Source organism: Rhinoderma darwinii, chromosome 6 (assembly GCF_050947455.1).
Source record: "Rhinoderma darwinii isolate aRhiDar2 chromosome 6, aRhiDar2.hap1, whole genome shotgun sequence".
NCBI lineage: Eukaryota > Metazoa > Chordata > Amphibia > Anura > Rhinodermatidae > Rhinoderma > Rhinoderma darwinii.
The window spans coordinates 60,222,083-60,239,782 of NC_134692.1; the positions used below are offsets into that span (position 1 = coordinate 60,222,083).

General features: G+C 43.1%; 2 protein-coding genes across 11 annotated transcripts in view; one reads left to right on the top strand and one right to left on the bottom strand.

Moving 5' to 3' along the window:
* The window catches only part of CMKLR2 (chemerin chemokine-like receptor 2), a 109,558-nt gene extending 97,717 nt beyond the window's left edge, over nucleotides 1-11,841 (bottom strand). For 3 of the 10 annotated variants that reach the window (XM_075829856.1, XM_075829857.1, XM_075829855.1), the window contains exon 1: nucleotides 11,345-11,576. The gene's annotated coding sequence lies outside the window, so the exon portion shown is untranslated. Of the gene's footprint in view, nucleotides 1-7,527; nucleotides 7,612-11,344; nucleotides 11,581-11,688 lie in introns of those variants that run through there. The other 7 variants (XM_075829851.1, XM_075829848.1, XM_075829853.1 and 4 more) reach the window with 7 other exon arrangements.
* ZDBF2 (zinc finger DBF-type containing 2) overlaps nucleotides 1-17,700 on the top strand; it is a 45,074-nt gene that overhangs the window by 3,561 nt on the left and 23,813 nt on the right. The window contains exons 2-3 of the mRNA XM_075829847.1: nucleotides 7,548-7,646; nucleotides 12,592-12,643. Coding sequence (XP_075685962.1) covers nucleotides 12,592-12,643 — 52 coding nt within the window. The 5' untranslated portion in view covers nucleotides 7,548-7,646. The remainder of the gene's footprint in view (nucleotides 1-7,547; nucleotides 7,647-12,591; nucleotides 12,644-17,700) is intronic.

A 17,700-nucleotide genomic window follows, 5' to 3' on the forward strand; every position in this document is an offset into this window, starting at 1 on the left:
TCACTAAGACTAGTGTTTAAAGTGTAACTAAACTTTCAACAAACTTCTGACAGTGACATGTCAGAAGTTTTGACCAGTGGGGGGGTCCAAGCATTGAGATCCCCACTGATCGCTAAAGGCGAAGGGGTAGAAGCACTCGGGTGAGCACTGAGCCGCTTAGTTTCTGATCAGCTTTTTTCGGAAAGCCGATGTAATTGTGTACGGTCCAGTGTAGACTTTCTATTGAGTCCATACACTGTTACATCGGCTTTATGAGAGAAGCCGATCAGAAACAAAGTGGCTCAGCGCTCATCCAAGCGCTTCTGTCGCTTTGTTTTAGCGATCGGTGGGGCTCTCTGTGCTCGGATCCCCGTCTATCAAAACGTCTGACATGTCACTATCACATTTTAGAAGTCCTATAGAAAAGCTTATGGGGGAAAAAGGCCTAAATAGTTGACATACCCAGAGCATGCTGCGTTTGGAATAAAATGCCATGGACTACTAAATAAAAAAACACCACAAACCCAAATGCAGTGTACGTAGGGCTTTTTATATTTTACTACAGACTAATTAACATTTGGCTGCACCAAAAAAAAGCAGCAATGCAAAAACGCTTATAAACTGCCATAAAAAATGCTGCAAAACGCTTTGTTTGAATCCAGTCTGAGTTTCATTTTCAAGATGATTGCCTGCTGTCATTAAATGGAAACATCCTAGTTTACATCTAGAGACTAAAAGCTGGTACAAGCCTAATAATTTTCACAGCTGAATGAGGAAATGGCATGAAATTCAAACATGAACAAAGTAACGTACACTTTTTATTGTGTATCAATGATCATAAAAGGAGGGAATGGGAAAGAACAAAAGAGGAGGAGGGGAAAAAATATCAAATGATCGCTGGATAAAGCATATATGCCTGATGAATGTGTTCCCACCTCTGAGACCCGCACTTTTCTCAGGCTATACCATAAATGTTCGGTAGAAGCCGGTCCCACACCGATCTCCAGATTGGGGTCCCCGGTCCTACCTTCTCTTGCTCTCTCTTCTCTCTGGCCACTATCTGACGGCTAAGCTATGCTGTTTCTGTAACTCCCATAGAAGTGAAAGGGAGTTATGGAAACGGTGTAACACAGCGTGCTATGCTGGTTTCATGGCTCCTGTCCACCTTGTCAGTCTCTGGCCGGAAAGGAACAAGAGCTAGAGAAGGTAAGATGGGGGTCGGGGCCCGTTCTAGAGATAGGTGTGGGACCCAAATCTAATGAACATTTATGGTGTTTCCTGAGTGTGCCATAAATGTTCAAGATGGGAATACCTATTTAAGACCAGAATCACACACCGTTGTGATGCAGTTTTTTTGAGCCCAGGCCAGAAGTGAATCTTAAAGAAAGGAGATGCTTTTCTTTATACCTTTCCTTCTTTTTGGATCCACTTCTGACTTTTGCTAAAAAAAAAACTGAACTATTTCCTGCACCAAAAACGGCAACAAAACTTAATGATCCTAGCCTAAGAGAGGAGAGCAAAAGAAAACACCCAAAAAAGCCAAGGTAAATTACATGAGATTCCAATATAAAAAAATGTAACAGAAACAGGCCGTGAACATTTAGGTGGGCGGGAGGATATTTCCAGGGAAAGGGGGACAATGCGATGGGAGAAGCCTTCCTGATTTACTATATAGCTTATCATTTTACAAGGAGTTTGATTAAAAGTACCCCTGTCTCATCTAATCAGTGGTGTTACTAGAATGCTTGGCACCACTGATTAGAGTAGAATTGCTGATTCACAAGGGTCTACTCCTCAAGCACAACCCACTTTTCGTTCTCACAAGTACTTTGGCGTCCAGATGGGTCGGATTTACGGTGGGTAATTCTGCATCAAATCATGTGAAGTTGCTTGCGGATTTCCCTTTTCCAGGAAAAATAAAGTCTACTCTCTGTCGCTCCCATGGTGACGCTCCCCCACAGAGCCGGATGGTAAATCCACATAATTTCTGTCCTGTGTGGACTATGGCTGTGTTCACACGACCTATTTTCAGGCGTAAACGAGGCATTAACAGCCATGATTAAGGACGTTTGACACGTCTGAAACGCGTAGGCTCCACCACTGGATCGATATTCCTTCCTGCACACTAGGACTCCATATCTCTGGACCTTTTTAATAGATTACCAGTAAAACTTGGAAATAGTTTCCGTTTTATCTTAAACAGCGCTGGATCCAACTCCTTGTTACCCTCTGCTGTAAACGAGGCGTATTATGCCTAGATTTACACCTGAAAATACGGCTACAATACGTCGACAAACATCTGCCCATTCATTTGAATGGGTTTGCTGACGTACTGTGCCGACGACCAGTAATTTACGCGTCGTCGTTTGACAGCTGTCAAACGACGACGCGTAAAACGACTGCCTCGTCAAAGAAGTGCAGGACTCTTCTTTGAAACGTAATTTGAGCCGTTCTTCATTGAATTCAATGAAGAACAGCTCAAATGTTCGGCCGTCAAAGACGCCTCGCAAAATGCGGGGAGGAGCTTTTACGTCTGAAACGACACAGCTGTTTTCTCCTGAAAACAGTCTGTCCTTTCAGACGTAAAAGCCAGTTCTCGTGTGCACATACCCTTAGCGTTAAAGAGGCTCTGTCACCAGTTCATCGCTGCCCTATCTCATACCTAATCTAATAGGCGATTTAATGCTTATAACTCCTGTTTTTTTGTTTAAAAAAATGTTTATTTCCGAAGTTATGTTCTTTTTTTTTTTTTATAGTTATGCTAATTTTCTCAATGGCCAACTGGACGTTATATTTCTTTTCACCATGTGGGCGTTGTATAGAAAACTGTATGATGCTGACCAATCCGCGTCATACACTTCTCTTCAGTCCATCCCAGTGTGATCTCAGCTAGAATCGCGAGATCACGCTGTGATGTCACTCCCGCAGGTCCTTCCCCAGAGCGACGGAAGTAGGACCAGACATTGCCTCCAGCTGTGCCAGAAAAAATTGGAGGATGATCGTCCTGGCACGGCTGGAGGCGATGTCTGGTTCGTCTTCTGTCGCTCCGGTGAAGGACCTGCGGGAGTAAGTGATATCATAGCGTGATCTCGCGATTCTAGCTAAGATCACGCTGGGCTGGACTGATGAGAAGTGTATGATGCGGATTGGTCAGCGTCATAGAGTTTTCTATACAATGCCCACATGGTGAAAAAAAAAAATGCCCAGTTGGCCTTAAGAGAAATTAGCATAACTAATTAGAACATAACTTTGGAAATAAATGTTTTTTTAAACAAAAAAGAAAAACACCGGCGTTATTCGTATCAAAGCGCCTATTAAATTAGGTAGGAGATAGGGAAGTGATGAACTGGTGACAGAGCCTATTTAAGGAGCTTTGTTTAGGAGGTTGTACAGCCGCTATTCTGCACCTGCTGTTTGACTCCTATTAGGCATAAAGGTCACAGTCTCAAATGTCATTAATGTTATTAAAAACAAAATAATGTTAAACAATTCAAATAAATTAAGGTTTAAAATAAAATGTCACCAAAATAAACAAAATATATACATTTTTTTAATAAAAATAAAATCACAAAACAGTAAATTTGTCAATATAATTTGTCAGAATTCATTGGGATCTATTTGAATTTTAATCTAGATCGTAGTGTGAAGAGTATTACTGTAACAACTCGTACATCAACGGTAACACATTATGGAATTTGGTGGACGGTGTACAAAATAAAAATGAAACGGAATTGCTTTTTTCTCTGAATTTTTCCGCTAACAGGGATTGCTATGAATCTTACTTATTTGTATCCTAAAAAGAAAACTACAACTGCAAAAACATTTACAACGGCGAGTTTACTATTTACATAAGACTGGACAACCCCAATAATACTGTAGTAAATAAAATCTGGCACTGGGTAGCAGGTAAGAGCAATCCTTGTTTCTCCAAACCTGGACTCCACAAATAATTGTTGGAATCTTACCATTAAAAAAAGGATTGTCTACGGGTAGCTGAACAGCTAAAATACAAATGATTTATTACTCTGTATACAAAAGAGAGAAACTTCTAAAATCCTATTTATGCGATGTGCTCTTAAAATAAAAATTTTACAAGACCTGCAATTGTTTCTTTAAGCCGCAGCATACGGTATTTTAATGGGAAAAAAATGCATGTAGAAAATGCGATAGTTCAATCATCCTCCTCTCATACATATATTATTGTCCACTGCACATCCTGTTTACACGAGGGGATGTGCAGTTGACAAATGATCATTATGATGCCCCCATAAAAGATGCAAGTAAAGAAAGTGTCTAAGGCGGGCTCATCCCCTTTTTCTCAATGGTCAGTCCAGCAGTTATTTAACAAGGGATGATATTTTAATGAGCTACTAAGGGGACTAAAACTTTTTTAAAACAGTTGCTGCCTTCTCAAGTAGTCGGCTTTTACCAACACCTGAGCAACTGACCAGCGGCCTTGTGGTTATATGCACAGAGGCAAATCTGCTGAAATGATGTTGCTGCAGATTAAAGCCTGTGACCGTTTAATGCGTTTTCATTAATGGGTTAATGAGGCATTTTCCTATGCTAGTTGCCAAGGTTTATATCTACCCTCTTTATTTCTGCACCTTATGAGCTCAGAAACTTCTTTGTGCTTTACTTGTTCACAAAAACTGTACCAAAACTGCTTTATCAACCTCACCTTGAAAGAATACTAAACATAGAAAATCCATAAAAAAAATACTAGCAATTCCTCACCTAATCTTCACTTTTCCATTGATCCCATTTTGTCTCATTTTGAAATGAATACTGATAAATATATAAAGACTTCTTCTGTATGTGTTCCAGAAGATGAACTGTTTTCCTACTCACGATCCCGTGTCCGACTGTAAGATAACTGACTGCAGCAGGAGCCACTACCCTCCCTGCAGTAGGACACAAGGGTCATTAAGCCCTACCCCTTTTCTAAGCCCCACCCTCAAGGTCATTTAACATCTTATAATGGAACAGATCAGCTGGACATTAACCACTGTGTTCTCTTCAGGATTTCTACAAGACATACAGAATCCTGTTGACAGACAGTATGGGGAAGTTTATCTCCTTTCTAATTTTTTCCGTCATTTTTATGTTTAGTTTTCCTTTAAAGAGAACCTGTGACTACTCTTATGTTGTCCTATCTAAGTGCAGCATCAGTTAGTGACATTGGGAGAGAGCTGTTAATAGCAGGGTAAAGAGGAAGGGGGAAGCCACCCATCGGACACATCTCCTTGGACCTGCGTTTTGTTCTGCATTTTTGCCAAAATAAATATTAATATAGATTAAACGCTTATGTATGTGTACCAAAAAACTGCACCTACATAAAGTACATCTTGTCTTGCAAAAAAAGCATCATACAGCTACGTTGAACAAAAAATTTAAAAAGTTCTGATTGCCGGAATGCAGAGAGCAAAAATAAGAATAATTGTTATCCGCAGTTATCATCAGGATGGGTGGCTAGTTAAGTTATAATTTCCCCTGCAGAAATGTTGGAGAAAGGAAGCATGACATGGTACTTATTGAAATGAATGAGACATCTATGTAATGCACAGATGAGCAGAGGGTGAGCATCTTTTTGCAGTGGTTCTCCACTTTGACAAGTAGAGCGAAGTCCCAAACAAGGGACTCCCTTCTATTATAACCATATGCCCAAGAAGCACATATGAATAGGTGTTGTCTAAACTGTGATTTTACCACAGACACAACTGAACATTAAATCCTATAAAGGCTTGCAGTGCTGTATGTGTAAATTGTAATCACCATGCAATATGGATTGTGACATGCTGTGATTTCATGCAGACATTTTTGCTCCAGTGCAACAAAATGCAGGATAAGAGCAATATTTATCTGATAAAGATCAGTGCAAGGTATCTTAGGCTTAGTTCACATCTGCGTTGGGACTCCGTTCATGGGTTCCGTTGGACCTTTCCGTCAGTGGAACCCATGAACGGAATCCAAACGGAAAACATAGGTTCCCTCACCATTGAAATCAGTGGTGATGCAAACGGAAACCTATGGTTTCCGTTTGGATTGCGTTCATGGGTTCCCCTGACGGAAAGCTCTGACTGAACCCAAGAACGGTGTGCCAACGCAGATGTGAACGAAGCCTAAGTAAGTAGTAAAAGTAGTCCTAACCTTATATTTAACTATTAGGGTATGTTCACACGGCCAAATTACGGACGTAATTCGGGTGTTTTACGCCTGGAATTACGTCCGAAATTACGGCTTGAATGCGTTGAAAAACATCTGCCCATTGAAAGCAATGGGCTGACGTTTGTCTGTTCACACGAGGCGTATATTTACGCGTCGCTGTCAAAAGACGGCGCGTAAATAGACGCCCGCGCCAAAGAAGTGGCTTGTCACTTCTTGGGACGTAATTGGAGCCGTTATTCATTGACTCCAATGAAAAGCAGCGCCAATTACGTCCGTAATGGACGCGGAGTTCAAGCGCCTGCACATGCCATTACAGCTGAAATGACGGGGCTGTTTTCTCCTGAAAACATCCCCGTAATTTAGGCCGTAACGGACGTGCACGTGTGAACATACCCTTATGTTTACATATGGCCTGTTTCTGTGTATTATTGAAGTGGAAGGTTGTATTGTTTTAACAAAGTGGTGTAATCCCAGCCTAACCGGTAAAATGTTTTTTTTTACATGGGGCAATAATAAGGGAAACAAGCGTTCCCAGATTGCTCATTCCCGATCACTGCCCTTTATAAACAGGGCAACAATCAGCCGATTAACGAGCAAACACTCATTCATCGGCTGTTCGTAGAGTTTCTTCAGCATAAAATATCGTTACCGGAAGCACATCTTCATGTGTAAACAAGGGGAAATGCTGCCGATGTAATAGAAATCTATTGGGACGAGCGATTGTAGTAAAGAGCGCTAGTCCCCATGCAAAGCTCCTTGTGAAAAGAGCAAATGAGCGGTCTTGTTGATCGGTGTTCATTGTTACAGCCAAGATGTGACTAAGGCCTCATGCACACGACCGTGTTTTTGCGTCCGCAATTCAACCGCAAATCCACGGGTAAATTGCGGACCCATTCATTTCTATGGGCCCATACACACTATCCGTGTTTTCACGGCTCTCCGCATGTCCGCACATCCGTGCCGCAGAAACTACGGACATGTCCTATTATGGGCCGCAAATGCGGTGCGGACATGCCAATAGAAGTCAATGGGCCCGTGGAAATTGCGGATACACCGCCGTGTGTCATCCGCAGTTTTGCGGATTTGCGGAAGTGTTGCTAGGCGACGACCGGGAATGAGTTCTGTCGTCATCATGTTTTACCTAGGCTTTTTATTTTTCATCCGCATTTTGCGGATTACATACGGATGAACTGCGGAGGACATACGGATGAACTGCGGATGACATTTCACGGAACACGGTCCTGGAATTTGCGGACCAGAAAAACACTACGGTCGTGTGCATGAGGCCTAAGGGTCCTTTTACACCAGCCCATTTAATTTTCTAAAAGCAATACTCTTTAGTTTAATTCTGTTTTTCAAAGCTAACGTGGGTATTACAACCTTTCTTTTCTGTGTCACAGATGTCCCTCAGAGATAATAGTGGCTGATGTGTTTGATGTGCCAGGCATTCATTTCCGCTAGGGACTAAAAGAGACAAGTAGAGAAAACACCCTTAAAAGGTATGTGCTGGTCTGCTAAATAAAGCGTAACACTAGCTGCTAAGCCTTTTTTCTTTCACGTTAACAATTTTATATTTTAAACAATTATTAGAATATAGCAAAATTTTACATAGAAAATTATCTTGTCCATGAAAATTGCAGTGAGAATTGCATTTACTATTGCCTCACAACACAAAACTCCAACTCCCATCTGTAGATACTTAAAGAGGCTCTATCACCACATTATAAGTGGCCTATCTGCTACATAATGTGATCGGCGCTGTAATGTAGATTACAGCAGTGTTTTTTATTTAGAAAATTTAGAAAATCATTTTTGACGGTTATGAGCGATTTTAGCTTTATGCTAATGACTTTCTTAACCCCTTCCCCCTGCTTGCATTCTGGGCCCTAATGTCCAAGCCATTTTTTACATTTTTCCATTGTCACATTCGAAGAGCTGTAACTTTTTTATTTTTGCGTCGGCATAGCTGTATAAGGTCTTGTTTTTTGCGGGACGACTTGCAGTTTTTATTGGTACCATTTGAGAGTAGATGCGACTTTTTGATCACTTTTTATCACATTTTTTTTCAAGTCAGGATTAACAGAAAACTGCAATTTTTCCATTGTTTTTTATTTTATTTTTTACGGCGTTCACAGTGTGGGTTAAATAATGTAACAGCTTTATAGTCGGGGTCGTTACGGACGCGGCGATACCAAATATGTGTAACTTTTTTGCTTTATTGTAGTTTTTTTTAATAGTAAAGCATTTTGTAAGGGGAAAAAGTGGGTTTTTCATTTTTTTTGTTTCACTTTTTTTTTTTTATTAACTTTATTAAACTTTTTTACTTTTTTACTAGTCCCACTAGGGGACTTCACTATCCTACGATCGCTATTATAATACACTGCAATACTTTTGTATTGCAGTGTATTACTGCCTGTCCGTTTAAAACGGACAGGCGCCTGCGGCATGATCTAGCAGGCATTCGCTCCAGGCAGACCTGGGGGTCTTTATTAGACCCCCGGCTGCCATAGAAGACACAGACACTCGGCGATTTTATCGCCGGGTGTCAGTGAGATGAGAGGGAGCTCCCTCCCTCTCTCCAAAACCATTCAGATGCGGTGCTCGCTATTGTGCACCGCATCTGAAGGGTTAAACGGGTGAGATCGATACTAATATCGATCTCACCCGGCAGAGCAGGGACGCCCCCAGCCCTCAGCTGCCTCTGGCAGCTGAGAGCAGGGAGATTTCACGGCTCCCTGCTCTGTTTACTTTATTCTACAGCAGCGGCGTAGAATAGCGGCGCTCTAAAATAAAGCCCACTAATGACCGCCGTAAAAAGGCGTATCGGCGGTCATTAAGGGGTTAATAGACAACTCGGCGTGTTTTACTTTTTGACCAATTGGGCGTTGTAGAGAGAAGTGTATGACGCTGACCAATCAGTGACCAATCAGCATCATACACTTCTCTCCATTCATTTACTCTGCACATAGTGATCTTACTAGATCACTATGTGCAGCCACATACACACACACCAAACAGATAAAAACAAGGGGACATATAACACAAAAACACAGAAAAAGGCCATACTTACAAATGGACACAGACAGGTCAGAAACGCTGATGAAGGAGAGGGAGCAGGTGCTTTAAATAATAATAGCCACTCCCACTAGTCTTGAGGGGAGTGGCGTGTGGTGCATGGGATGTGTAGTAAAAAATAATAAATGAATAAGTGTATGTGCAAGTGATAATAATAGGGGTGAAATATAGGGGGCAGTAATGAGTAAAGTGCATAAATAAAAATTAATGAATAATGGGGTGCCAGTGTGTGAAACATACACACACATTAACGTTACTGAAGTGTCCTGACAGTGAATAGACAATACATCCAGCCAGGACGGGATGTCTATTCACAATCACGACACTTCGGTAACGTTTGTGTGGGATTTGGGCTGGGTTCACACGACCTATTTTCAGACGTAAACGAGGCGTATTATGCCTCGTTTTACGTCTGAAAATAGGGCTACAATACATCGGCAAACATCTGCCCATTCATTTGAATAGGTTTGCCGACGTACTGTGTAGACAACCTGTCATTTACGCGTTGTCGTTTGACAGCTGTCAAACGACGACGCGTAAAAATACAGCCTCGTCAAAAGAAGTGCAGGACACTTCTTTCAGACGTAATTTGAGCCGTTCTTCATTGAATTCAATGAAGCACAGCTCAAAATTTACGGCTGTCAGAGAAGCCTCGCAAAATGCGAGGAGGAGCAATTAAGTCTGAAATGAGGCAGCTGTTTTCTCCTGAAAACAGTCTGTTATTTCAGACGTAAAAGCCTGCTACTGTGTGCACATACCCTTACAGCACACCAAGTGTAATCTCGCGAGATTACTCTGTAAATGACAGTTTACAGCGAGATTACACTAGGTGTGCTGTAAATCACACACAAACGTTAACGAAGTGTCGGGATTGTGAATAGACATCCCGTCCTGGCTGGAGGTATTGTCTATTCACTGTCAGGACACTTCAGTAACGTTAATGTGTGTGTATGTGGCTGCACATAGTGATCTAGTAAGATCACTATGTGCAGAGTAAATGAATGGAGAGAAGTGTATGACACTGATTGGTCAGCGTCATACACTTCTCTCCACAACGCCCACTTGGTCAAAAAGTAAAACACGCCCAGTTATCTATTAAGAAAGTCATTAGCATAAAGCTAAAATAGGTCATAACTCCGTCAAAAAGGATCGTTTTCTAAATAAAAAACACTACTGTAATCTACATTAGGAGATAGGGCACTTATAATGTGTTGACAGAGCCTCTTTAATGCCCCTCCATCTGTAAGCCCTCTTAGATATTCAGCAGTGATGAGAAAACTTAAGTGTTTCCTTTGAAACTGTTTTTTTGTAGTGATTTTAGGGCACACACAAGTCACCCAGTGATTTTCATTTCCGAGAGACAAGTAGTAAGTACAGTGGCAACTCATATTTCAGCTTCTGACAGATTCCCTAACCTAATTGGGATTTTAAGGGTTCCAGTTGATATATGTCCAGACTTGGTTCCTCACTACGGATGGAACTTGACACCCAGATGTGAAGCAAGTATATTTTACTGATAACAGCAGTGTACACCCTGATTTAAATTGGTTGATGTCAATAGATGTGGTATTTCCCCCAATTTGGTGAATCGTTCAAAATTACCTTGGAAAAGATAAATTGGCTTTCACAGAGAAACTTTGCCAAGAGGACATGATACTACACTCCTCAAATCCAACTAACGTATATGTGTGTAATTTCCTTTGACATTTCCTTAACTTCCCCTGAGGGATATTCTACATGTTCTTCTAACTACGCGTACTCCTGGTTACTTTTTGGTTCATGTACTTTGGAAAGGTGCTGCCTACCACCTTCTATATACGATGGTAAATAAACTGTTAACAAAATTCCAACATACCATCTCATGATAATGTAATTTGCTGAGGTTCAGTTGGGTAAATCCTGCCAAATGGTTTAAGGTAATTATTGTAGTAATTGTCATTCTATACATTTATAGATTATACTGCATTATGCTGTCCAGTGTGGATAAGTGTATTTGAATTCGAAAGACATCCCCCCAAATTGATGTTAGATTACCCTGGGAGAAAAACTTGTTAAACCCAACGTTTAGCAACGTTTGGTCTTACAAAACATGTAACAAAGAGGATTCATTTGTTTTACATACCATATCACGTCAGTTTCTATTGTCCAGGCAAAAAGAGAACTCCAATAGAGGTTTTGAGTGTGTAGATAGGGGCTCCCATTCAGTACAGACTATTAGCCCTAATAACTAGAAATCATGTTGCTGGTCCTTTGCTTCCTTAGTTAAATGTTTGTAAGCCTATATAGCTCTTCATGTAAATAAAAGTAACACAGGGAGGATTGAAGCAGAATTTAGATAAAGCAGAATAAAAATGTATTCTGTTGTCCAGATTGCTACATGTTAACATGAATTGTTTCTTTCCTGGTACAATGGTACAGGGGGAAGTTCCTCCCAAGGTTGCATTTTTCATGTAACTAACCACAAACCTTGGCTGAAGAATGCAGATTTTCGTTAACTTAATTTTCTTCTGTTGGTCCCCTGTATCAAGGATTCTGCTGCCGTTTGACTCTGTCATTTATTGCCTGTATCTTCTTGTTTATACGAAGACGTAAGCACAGCCTCTTCTTACAGCATTTCACATGAACCTAATGAAAGGATTATATGTTGAACTTGACAAATCTGTAACTTTTTTTTGAACCTTATCAGTTATGTAACTATATGTAACTGTTGATATCAGTAAACAACGCTTTGGTGTCAAGTCCCATCGGTATCATTAATATTATCAAGTCCAAATCTATACCATTATAAGGCTATGTTCACACGGAGTATTTTGCAGGAGGAATATCTGCCTCAAAATTCCGTTTGGAAGTTTGAGGCAGATATTCCTCTCCCTGCACGGCGATTTTCACGCCGTTTTTCGCCCGCGGCCATTGAGCGCCGCGGGCATAAAACACCGCGAAATACGCTTTCTCTGCCTCCCATTGAAGTCAATGGGAGGTCAGAGGCGTAAACGCCCGAAGATAGGGCATGTCGCTTCTTTTTCCCGCGAGGCAGTTTTACTGCTCGCGGGAAAAAGACGCCGACGCCTCCCATTGAAATCAATGGGAGGCATTTTAGGGCCGTTTTTGCCGAGTTTTGCGACGCGGTTTCCGCGTCAAAAAACTCGGCAAAATACTCAGTGTGAACATAGCCTAACACAAAAATCTTTATTAAAACTTAAGTGATGGGTGGCCTTGAGGTGTCCTTACTTAACTCCTATTGTTATAATAGATGCAATCTACTTTATTATAATGGTACTCTTATTGTATATTAACAATTTATTTTGTTGGCATAGAGTGTATGAAATGTATATGCTTTACGTAGTACTTAAATACTGCTTTATTATACAGATGTATGATAAGAGACGGCCATCTGAAGAGGATTCAGCTGCTACAGTACAAGGTACTATAGTTGGGAAACTTTATTTCCATATTACAGATCTGAATTGTATAGATTCATAGTATACTGCCTGCTATTGTTCCAGACTGTACTTCCGTGTGTTTCAGTTTTATACAGATTCATGTGGGATTTAGGAGAATTTTTTTTTGATTGCTCCGTATTACGGAGATATTGTCCCCTAAAAACATTGCTTTGTCTAGGGGAGAATACAGTGCCTGACAGAGGTACCACTCGGATGCAGACAGAGTTCATAGGGCTGTTCTCCAAACAGTAGCTCGGGACCCCCAATCCCCATAAGAGTCCAGAATTCTGGCTCTTTGCACTGGTGCAGATATATCTTAACGGTGATATCTTATCAGGGACAACCACATTTATAAAGGAGCCTCTACGGTGATCAGCTAAGGGTCTGGCTCTCGACACCCAGAGTAAACAACTGATTTTGGTAGGAGAAGTCACAGCCAGGCAGGCATTTGTAGTACTACAGGGTGGCCATTGATCTGAATGGCCGTCCATTTAATACATTGATAGTTCGAGTTCGCTAGAATGGGAGCCGCTCTGTGAGCTGGGGACCCCCCTCCATGGTATCCCTGTGCTCTGTCCATAAGCCTTTAACCACTAAACAGTAGCAATTTAGATGGTATAAAACCAGTGTCGCATTTCACACTAAAATATATATCTGTAATTTTTTGCAATTTCATAATTTTTTTGTTTCTCCATATCTATTATATCTTACCTCCATTTTTGAGTTTTGAATGTAACTCTCAACCATCACTGAATATTTATTGAATAAGGATAAATTTGAAACAAAGAGGTCCAATGAAGCAGAAACAAAAAGCTTTTTTAAAAAAATAGAAAACTGAATTGATGAGGGAATTGTCATTTACTGATTTATGGCGAGATCATCATCCGGGTAGGCATCGGTTTTCCTGTAATTTTAGGTCTCATAACATGCTGTCACGTATTGACCCGGCCATGGGTATGGGCGACATACTACAGAGGTTAGTTTCTATTGAATATACATCTAGAGTCCTCCCTGATCACCTGGCAATGGTGTTGACCCTACATGCATCATCGGCCCTTATACCATCTCAAAGGGTTTGGTCATTCAATTCATTCTGCCTCCAGGTGATTGACGTATCTAAGGCCTCATTTACACGAGCGTGTGCGTTTTGCGCGCGCAAAAAACGCAGCGTGTTGCGCGCGTTGGCATTGCGTTTTGGCTGCGTATACGCAGCGTTGTTGCGTTTTAAACGCGCGCACGACTAGCGTTTGCAACGTGCGTCAAAAACGCAGAGGAGATTCATGGCAAGCCAGCCTACAAATAGGCCAGCTGGCCCAACCCCTGCTTGCTGGGAGAAGCAGGTTTAGCACCTTAATCTCCGCCTCTGCCGAGCTCGTCGATGTGTGGAATGTGGCTTTGGCATTATGTCGCGCAGGTGGCGTGTCTTTGGGACGACAATGCAATTGTCCATGCAGAATGTGACACGTGTTATAGAATTGTGTGTCGGTCTGCATAACTTCTGCTGCATTAATGATGCTACCTTTGATGCAGCAAATATCCTTACAGATGCAGGCAGCAGCCTCAGTGTCCCGGTTATTCCTCTCGGCCGATCTCTCTCATCCTGCCTTCGCATGAGGGATACTTTGGCGGCATATTTTGAATGTCGATCTGGAGCCGCACCGTGGGTGCGTGATGACCTTTGAAGGGTTCTCTGTTGTTTGTCGGCTTCCCTACACACATCACATGTGGGCTGGGGTTTTTCTTTTTTTCGTGGTTGTTGTTGGGTTAGGGACTTGCAAAACAAGAGGAGTCTTGACGCGGGCTGCGACCTTACATCTGTCGGGGTTTGAGCAGGACTTTAGAAAGTTGGCAACCTTCTTTCTGGAGATAGAATGTTGTGTGGGCTAAAGTTTGGAAAGGCCAATTGCTAGTGTACATAGTTTGCCTCGGGGCCCATGACAGCACCTAAACGTCCGCACCTCTTGCAAACCATATCAAACCCCGAGTGATTAACTAAAACCTCATATCACGTGTGTATGCATTGGACCCAAATGCCAGAGGTGTGCGAGGGTATAGGCCAAGGAAATGTGGCCCAAACATTGTGTGGAGGGGTATCAATGAAAAACAACACGAAATATAACCATTCAACATTCAAGTTTTTAATACAGGGTTTTGCAAAAGCCCAAAAATGTTTCATCAAACAAAAAACACCAACATGGTGTATAATATAGATCCAACAAAAAAAGAGGACGGCGAGTTGGCATCCCTGCACCAAAAAAGACTGTGGCGTCACAAATTCTGGCCTCCAACACACTTAAAGGTGTTGGTACTGGTGGCCCGGGGACGAATAGGCCTGCATTTCAGCACCACTATGCTGGACCTGGAGCTGTGTAGGTTGTTCCTCGGCAGCATAGTGGTGCTGATGTTGCCCGGGGTATGTTGGGCCAGGGAAGTGGGGAGCCATAGGGCGCATATACGGATGCGGGCGTTGCATCTGGGGGCCTGGGTGGAATGGGCCCGGCACCTGGGGCGTGGTGGCCGGCATGGCTGAACTGCGCCACTGTTCAATGGCCGTGAAGCACACGTTCGGATTGTGGGGCGGTCTGGAAGCGTCGATCAACGTCACGATCGACGCTTGCAGACGGCCCATACGGTGCATGGGGACCAGCCGGAGGAGGGGAACGATGCTTCGGCCAAAGGCGTCGTTCCCGTCCTCATCAGCGGCTCGCCTTAGATACTCCAGGACCCGGGCATCTACTTGCCCCGCTGCGGAGGCCTGTTGAGCACGGGCCCGGCGAGTGCGGGCACGCACGGGGCGCTCCTCTGCCGGAGAGGCGACGGCCCGTGCAGACTGGCCAGGGGCGGGCTCCAGGGGTGTCGGCTCTGGGCTAGGGGGCAGGACAGGGGCAGCAGGAGGTTCCGGCCGAGACTCGCCCACGTCTGTCTCTTCTGCGGTATCCTCCAAATTGTCTGTGGTTCTAGAATGAGGAAATTAGGTTAGAACAGAATATATAACAATGCCTACAACAACACGATGGCAAACAGGACATGGGCGAACACACATTAGACACATGCAATGGCAGAAACTCTTACGTGCGCATCTCCATGATGTCCTTCAAGAACATCAGCTGTTGGGTATACATATAGGGGCGCTTGCGAGATGCGCCATCCCCGCTGCGTCCCCTTTCACCCATTTCACGCCGGAATTGGTCACGGCAGCTCCGCCACCGTGTTTTGATCTCTTGGACTGTTGGAGTTAAAAAACAGATATCATGCCATCAGAACTATGACCTCTCACTTAAATGAAGGGCCCTGCACTGCCAATTACGTGGTACACGGTGATGCGCCTGCTCCACAAAAGTTTCTCGTGAAAATGCGCAGAATACACATACAGGGCCCAGTTCTTCAAAAGGGATGACATGCTTTGCCAGAAAATGCCTGGTACTCACCCAACCGACTGCGGTCACGGGTTCGGCCACTCTCCCACTCCTGGCCGAACAGCTCCTTTGCCACCTCCTCCCAGGCGTCCTCCTTGGCCGTCCGGTTGTGGTACGCCTCCGAGCGAGTGTCCCAAATTTCTGGATGTCCCTGGACCAGGACGAGGAGGCGCTCCACGTCCATCCCACGCGGCATGGCAGCAGATGTTCACAGTGGAAGATACCTTCACAGTCTCCAGTCACTAGCCCTGCCCACTCGCAGTGGAAACTCAAGCACTTCCTGGTTTTTGTTTGCTTTGTCCAGCTTTATAGACTGTTTTTCATGGACATAACAAGTGATGCGTGATTTTCGCGCATGCAACGCAGGAGCGTCCGTGTGTCATGCGTTGTTTTCACGCACCCATTGACTTCAATGGGTGCGTGATGCGCGAAAAACGCACGATTATAGAACATGTCGTGAGTTTTACGCAACGCACGCGCACTGCGCAAAAATCACGCATCGTCTAAACTGCCCCATAGAGTAATATAGGTGTGTACGACACGCGTGAAAAGCACGCGCGTCGCACGCGCGTATATTACGCTCGTGTAAATGAGGCCTAAGGTTGAGTGCTCTTTGACGGAATATTTTGAGATTAATACCGGATCAACATCATTGGGAATGTTATGGGATGCTGTGAAGGTCTATCTAAGGGGTAGAATAGAGTTAAACTGAAAACTTGTTAATTTGGGGAATTCCTCAGCATAAGAGTTCAGAGTCTGGAGCGGAAATATATAGAGCAGGGTGGACATTCTCTTCTACTTGAGTTAGCGAAGACTAAGAGCCTTTCAACAGCAGAAATATTATGATAATGGAGAAAAGGCTGTTCATGTGTTAGCACTGATTGCACGAGCACAGACGGGCTCTTCTTTTATCTCTGCTATGTGGGATGGGGAGGGAGAGCTTGTATATACAACTGCACAGATTCTCCCGCTGTTTTACTAATTTTACCTCTCAGTTGTATGACACTAAACTAATATAGACTAGGGAACAGATCGCTTTGTATCTGGGGGCGCTTGATATACCTCAATTGTCTGCGGAGAATAGGGAATATTTAAATGGCCCATTGACTTTGGAGGAGTTGGAGAAAGCGGTGTCGTCTATAGCTACTAATAAATCCCCGGGGGTTGATCGCCTTCCTTTGGAAATGTATAAGAAATTTGGAAATGCTCTTCTCCCTCAGTTGCTTACGGTCTTCCAGGAGACATTGAATCTGGGCATTTACCGTGTATTATGATAGAAGCAAATATTGTGGTTTTGCTTAAGCCTGGTATGGACCCTCTTATGCCTGATTCGTATAGACCTATATCATTACTCACTACGGATATTAAAATTCTAGCTAAGGTGTTGGCCCTCCGCTCGGCTACCGTAGTTTCCACAATTATCCACTCTGATCAGTCAGATTTTATGCCAGGCCAATCTACAGCTATAAATATCCGACAACTGTATTTAAATATGCATGTTTCCATAGACAACTCTGGTGATCGAGTCATTTGTTCCCTGGATGCCGCTAAGGCTTTTGATAGTGTTGAGTGGATATACCTTTGGGAGGTACTGAGGATGTTTGGCTTAGGGGATCAGTAGA